The 6,952-nt window shown below is 45.0% G+C and overlaps 1 protein-coding gene across 2 annotated transcripts in view; it reads right to left on the bottom strand.

Annotated features, from left to right (window-relative positions):
• Positions 1 to 5,042, bottom strand: part of LOC126384375 (zinc finger protein 184-like) — a 127,888-nt gene extending 122,846 nt beyond the window's left edge. For both annotated transcript variants that reach the window (XM_050035409.1, XM_050035408.1), the window contains exon 1: positions 4,625 to 5,042. In XM_050035409.1, the coding sequence (XP_049891366.1) occupies positions 4,625 to 4,916 (292 nt within the window). In that variant the 5' untranslated portion in view covers positions 4,917 to 5,042. The remainder of the gene's footprint in view (positions 1 to 4,624) is intronic.
• Between the last annotated feature and the right edge of the window lie 1,910 nt (positions 5,043 to 6,952).

The raw sequence follows: 6,952 nt of genomic DNA, 5'->3' as shown, positions 1-6,952 counted from the left end.
GGGTTCGGTGCCTTGCTCAAGGGCACCTCGGCAGTGCCCAGGAGGTGAACTGGCACCTCTCCAGCCACCAGTCCACGCTCCATATTTTGGTCCGGATGGGGACTCGAAGAGGCGACCCTCCGGTTCCCAACCCAAGTCCCTATGGACTGAGCTACTGCCGCCCCACCATGTCCATCCTTTAAAAGTTTTCTGACACACCGAGTGGCAAAATGGTTTCTCTCCTGAGTGAGTCCTTGTGTGTCTCCTCTGACGCGTCTTGGTGCCAAATCTTTTCCTGTATTCAGAGCAGCTGAACGGTTTCTCTCCTGTTTGAATTATCATGTGATCCATCAGAGTCTTATTATGCCCAAATTTTTTCCCACACTCTGAGCAGCTGAACGGTTTCTGTCCCGTGTATGTTCTCATTTGTCGGCGTAGCCTTCCGCACGCCGCAAAGGATTTCTTGCAGACAGAGCAGCTGAAGGGTCTCTCTCCTGTTTGAGTTTTAAAATGAAGCTTTAACTGTCGACTTCCCTTGAAAGCTTTTCCACACTGGGAGCAGCTGAATGGTTTCTCTCCCGTGTGACTCGTCACGTGCCGCTTCAGATTGTCCAAATGAGAAAATCTTTCTTCGCAATCAGAGCAGCCAAACGGTTTCTTTCCCATGTGAATCCTGAAATGTTTATTCAGAGAGTTCCTGAGGATGAATCTTTTCCTGCACTCAGGGCAGCTGAACAGTTTCTCTCCTGCGTGGACTGCTGCCTGCTGAGTCACGTGTTCTTTTCAGGCAAATTTTTCACCACAAACTGAACAGCTGAACGGTTTCTCTCCTGCGTGCGTCTTCATGTGTTGCTGCAGACTCCCCTGCTGCTGAATTTTTTTCTGCACTCAGACTCGGAGCAGCGGAACGGTTTCTCCGCCAAGTGAATCTTCATGTGGATCTTTAGAAGATTATTGTAGCCAAATCTTTTCCCACACTGAAAGCAGTTGAGCGGTTTCTCTCCCATGTGGGAGCTCATGTGTCGGTTCAGATCCCCGTTCCGGTAAAAAAATTTTGTCACACTCGGAGCAGCTGAATGGTTTCTCCCCAGTGTAGATTCTTGTGTACGTCTGTAGATGTGATCGAACTCTGAAAGATTTCATAAAGACAGGGCAGCTTCTCTCCTGTGTGTGTTGTCTTGTGTGTCTTCAGGTGTGTCCTGCGACTAAATCTTTTCCCGCACTCGGAGCAGCTGAAGGGTTTCTTTAAACCTGATGGAGGTTCTCTGGTCTCCATCCAATCGTCACTGTCGTCAGTCTCAGCATCAGAAGACTCTCCTGGCACGGGTTCCTCCTGTTCTTCTTTAATGTGTGGGGGCTCTGGGTCCTCCTAGTCCACCTGCTCCTCCTGGACCTGCTGGTCCTCCTCTTTAACCACCAACAGCTGCTGGATGTCTGCGGGGGAGGGGAGAGCACAGATTAGCTTCTGGTTGCAGACTCAGAGTCCCTGGAGACTGGATGGAGCCGTCCAGGAATTATCCGGCGCCGCAGCAGCTGATGGAAGTAAATGGGTCAGTTCTGGTTCTGAGATCAACTTCCTGTTCGTCTCCTGATCGATGAAAAGACACATTTACATCAGCGTTCAGACGGCCACAGATCGCCGCTGGGACGTAAAAATGATTCTTCATGTCATAAACATCATGTGTTAGATCTGTGACCTGTTATTTAGGTTTGTTTGTTTGTTTGTTGTCTAATCGTCTCGACAGCAGAAAAAAATATTTCAGAGGTTTGTGTGTAAAATTAAAAGATTTAAAGTCAAATTTGAGATTATTTGTAAAAGTCATCATTTATTGATGACATTTGTGATTATTACTGATTGATTGATTCAGCTCCGAACCCAAAGAAAAAATATTTACAATTATTATTTAAAAGGAGTATAAATATTATTTATTATCTAAAAATTGAGAAGTATAAAAATCATTATTTATTGTTTAAATATACATATAAATATGATTTAAAATTGCAATAAATAAATGTAATAAATATTTTTATATAGGTCTGAACACACACATGCACAAACAGGACCTATACATGCACCAAGTGGAGAGATGTCAGAGTGAGGGGGCTGCCCTTGGTGAGGCGCCCCGAGCGGTTGGGGGGTTCGGTGCCTTGCTCAAGGGCACCTCAGCAGTGCCCGGGAGGTGAACTGGCACCTCTCCAGCCACCAGTCCACGCTCCATATTTGCTCTGGACGGAAACTTGAACAGGCGACCCTCCGGTTCCCAACCCAAGTCCCTATGGACTGAGCTACTGCCGCCCCAACAGCAGGAAACTGATTTTATGAACTTGATGTTTTCATTTAATCATCTGATCATCGAAATAAAGTGACCAATATTATTAATTATTTAAATGAACTGGCATGATTTATGTTTCTCTCTGAGGTTATTAATTAATAACCATCATTTCAATTAACGAATGAAACGAGTCGTCTGCCGTCCTCTGATGTCGTCTGTGACTGGTTGTGGTCAGGCAGCGAGGCTGAAACTTGGCTTCCATGGTCGCCACAGTCACATGACACATGGTCACATGACAAATGGCACATGACAGTTACATGACATATAGTCACATGACAGTCATGACATGGTCACATGACACATAGTCACATGACTCATGGCACAGTCACATGGCATGGTCACATGACAGAAGGTCACAGAACACATGGTCATATGACTCATGGCACATGACATAGTCACATGACATATAGTTACATGACACATGGTCACATGACAGTCACATGAGACATGACACATGGTCACATGACAAATGGCACATGACAGTCACATGACATATAGTCATATGACGCAGTCACATGACGCAGTCACGTGATAGATGTCACATGACACAGTCACATGACACAGTCACATGACACTTAGCACATGGTCACATGACAGTCACATGACATGGTCACATCACACATGGTCACATGATTCATGGTCACATAATTCATGGTCACATGACACATGGTCACATGACAGTCACATGACATGGTCACATCACACATGGTCACATGATTCATGGTCAAACGACACATGGTCACATGACACATGATTCATGGTCACATGACACATGGTCACATGACAGTCACATGACAGTCACATGGTACATGTCACATGACAGTCACATGACATGGTCACATGACACATGGTCACATGATTCATGGTCACATGACACATGGTCACATGACACATGGTCACATGACAGTCACATGACATGGTGACATGATTCATGGTCACATGACACATGGTGACATGATTCATGGTCACATGACACATGATTCATGGTCACATGACACATGGTCACATGACACATGGTCACATGATTCATGGTCACATGACACATGATTCGTGGTCACATGACTCATGGTCACATGACACATGGTCACATGACACAGTCACATGTCGCATGACAGTCACATGACATGGTCACATGACACATGGTCACATGACACATGGTGGTGGTGTCTTTTTGCCTGACTGAGTTATTGATCAATCGTCAGCTGATCAATAACAGTAAAATGAGTTTTATAGTGTTGTTTTGATGATAATTGTTATTTATTAATAGGTTCAGTCACGTGACACAGAGGAGTTCATATGAATGAATTCAATTTAACGATAAAGATTAAAACTGTTTGACTCTTTTTATGAATGAAACATCCTCATTACATTCATACTGAACTGACTGGTTATTGATCTGATCACATATTGATCAGGAGAATCAGATAGCCTCGTTAGCTTAGGGATTACAGCATGACGTCAGCTACCTTACACTGTGACGCCATGACACTAACTACCTGTGCTGGCCCGTACCTGTCAGTGAGAAGTGTCAAACTGGTCGGCACGCGCCGTTACAGGCGTTAACAGCAGCGTTACACGCATTTTATAGTTCTGCCTTGACTCGACGCCGTAGGTTACGGCAAAGGCTCCACGTCGACATAGAGCCTATGCCGTAACCTACGGCGTAGCCTGACGTGCACCTCCCCAGAACTGTAACTCCACGTCACAGTGACGCAGACCTCCTGTCTGTCTCTGTAAGCTGAAACCATTTCCCTCAGTGGAAACAAAGCTTTGATTTACTTTAATTTCACAGATAAGAAACAATAAATTGAGAAGACAATAAAGCCTCCACTAAAATAGCATTTTAGGTCTTGTGTGTGATTTATCCTGGCTTCATATGAGCGGAGGAAATCTCTGCTAGCTGCTAGGCTAATTTATACAATGTAAAATGCCATAGGCTTGTGCTAATAACGTTAGCATGTTGTATTTGTGGGGAAAATGTGTCCAGATAAAGACAAGTGTTTGTCTGTGAATGCTGCGAGTTATAGTGAAGCTGATTTGTGTTTGAAATTGTCTCTATTAAGCCATGTTTAACGTGTGTTTAATGTGTGTTTACTGTGTGTTTAGAACCAACTAAACTTTACAACACTTCACAGAAACCTCCGCCGCCGACTAGTGTTTTGGTGGTGTAACTGCAGAGTGACACAGACACACAAGTAAAAATGCTCACAACGGCGTAGGCTACGTGCGTACGGTCTACGCACAACCAGAAATCCCCTTTTAGCCTCTGTTAGCAACCGTTAGCCTGACCCCCCCCCCCCTCCGGGACTGACCCGCTCGGTGCAGCCGGACTTCAGGCTTCAGCACGGCATCCAGCAGCCTCCTCTGGCGGCAGATCTCCCGCTCTGACCGCTCCACTCTGTCTTCGTACTCCGCCACGGTTTCCTCCAACAGACCGACGATCTCCTCCGCAGCCGCCGTTAACCGCTCGGTGAGCAGCGCTCTCAGCTCCGGGATCTCAGCCGCTTCTCTCGCTTTCTCCAGCCGCAGCAGGAAGTCTTCAGCGGCGGCGCTGATCCGCTCATGGACCGACACCCGCAGCAGCTGCACGGCGCACATCTTCATCCGTGTCTGCGGACAAAGACAGAGAGACAGCGGTGGAGACGTAAACACACACACACACACACACACACACACACACACACACACACACACACACACGGGGTTCCGCGTCGACGACACTTCGCTTGGACCACAGCAAAGTGGACAGCGAACCCTGCTGGAGCGGAGGGCGAACTACCACAGAAGTACTAATACCACAGAGCAGGTGTTAGAGGTCATTAGGGTAGTACTAAGGGTCTTGAAGGTGGTTCTAGAGGCCATACAGCAGGTTCTCAGGGTCCTGAAGGAGGATCTGGTGGTCACTGGGGTGGTTCTAGGTGTCTTGAAGGAGGTCCTTGAGGTCATAAGACAGGTTCTAGGGGCCCTGAAGGTGGTTCTACAAGTCATAAAGCAGGTTCTACGAGTCCCGAAGGAAGGTCTAGTTGTCATTAGGGATGTTCTAAGGGTCCCGAAGGAGGTCCTAGAGGCCATAACGCAAGTTCTAAGTGTCCTGAAGGTGGTTCTAGAGGTGATAAAGCAAGTTATGAGGGTCCTGAAGTTGGTTCTAAAGGTCATTAGAGTGGTTATAATCCACTAAACATTAGACATCTGATGGACGTGCAGATCATGTCTATATTGCGTCCGTTGGTCCAAGACAATTCTGTACCCTTACACGAAGTGCAAATTAGGTCTGAAGAAATTAAAATGAATGTAAAATAACCACATTATTGTTATCAACATGATTAATAAATATGAATATGGATTATTTGTGATTAAACCATATTTCTTAAGACATAAGGTTTAATTAATATTATTATTAATATAAATTTAACTAATTAATAAAAGTAATATTTGTTTACATTTTCCTGTTTTTCCTTTCAAAAATACTGATGTGTTCTTTTTAATACAACAAGCTGAATAAAGTCAACGCCATTGTGATTGGCTGAGGCAGTATGTCATCAAAACGCACCCCATAAAAGCCACTCTGATTGGCCCAGGTGCCAACTGCCGGTAAGCAAGAAGAAGAAGACAGGTCGCTCGCAAATGGCCGCTCGGCTCTGTCCACCGTAGACGACCCCTACAAGAACCCAGCCACCTGAAATATTGTCCACTAAATTGCAGGTAAGTTCGGTCAGCCCACTGCCTAGTTAATGTCATGTTCATTTATAGTGTTTGCTGTTTTAGCTTTGTTGCTTTATGTTAGCTTAGGGGAACTATGCAAGTCTGGCCACTCTTCCTCTGTTTTGCTAACCCTCCTCATGGCCGTGTGCATTTGTTTTCAACAAAGCTGTTAAAAAATCAATCTGTGAAGCGGTGAATTATCATACATGCATTATGTTGCGTGTATTTGTGTAGTTTTATCTGTCATAAACAAGAGATTACGGGGAACGTTTTTGTCGCGGTGCCGCCAACTAGTATGGGCTCCGGTCTTACAAGGTCGGTTTTCAGCAAAGAGACGCTGCGTGGAAGTAGTTCCCTTATAAGGTACTTAAAACCTATTGTCGCTACAATTAGCATTGCATCAGCTAACGTTAGCTTTTGAACACGACCACTGTGCTTAAATGTTAACGAAAGCTTTAACGTGAACAACATTGCAAACACTGTTCAGTCGCCATCAGAGCGAGGCTAGTAGCTACCCTAGCTAAATTTGATAAGCTAACAAAAGGAACAAGCTAGCACATTTAAAATACAATGCCAACTGGCTACCATGGCTGATGGTATTGTATTAGTTGATGCATAGGCAACATATTTTTGCTTGCAGATTAGGCTTGTGCCGGTTTGGAAATTTTCCAGCCGGTTTGATTTAAAGCCAAATATCTAACCAAACTGATATATCGAATTATATACCTAATTTTACCACTGGGGGTCGCATTTGAGCTATTTTTCCCAATAAAGGCCCATTATAGGTGTAATGCTCGTCAAATCCACTAGGTGGCGGTAATGCTGTATTAACCGCCAATACACACAAGGTTACACAAGAAGAAGAAGAAGCAGAAGGACACCAAGACGTTAGGGCAAAGACGGTGGATAAACCAGTAATAATAGTAGTAATAGTACAG

Source organism: Epinephelus moara, chromosome 22 (genome assembly GCF_006386435.1).
Source record: "Epinephelus moara isolate mb chromosome 22, YSFRI_EMoa_1.0, whole genome shotgun sequence".
Taxonomy (NCBI): domain Eukaryota; kingdom Metazoa; phylum Chordata; class Actinopteri; order Perciformes; family Serranidae; genus Epinephelus; species Epinephelus moara.
This window is presented reverse-complemented; position numbering and strand designations above follow the sequence as displayed.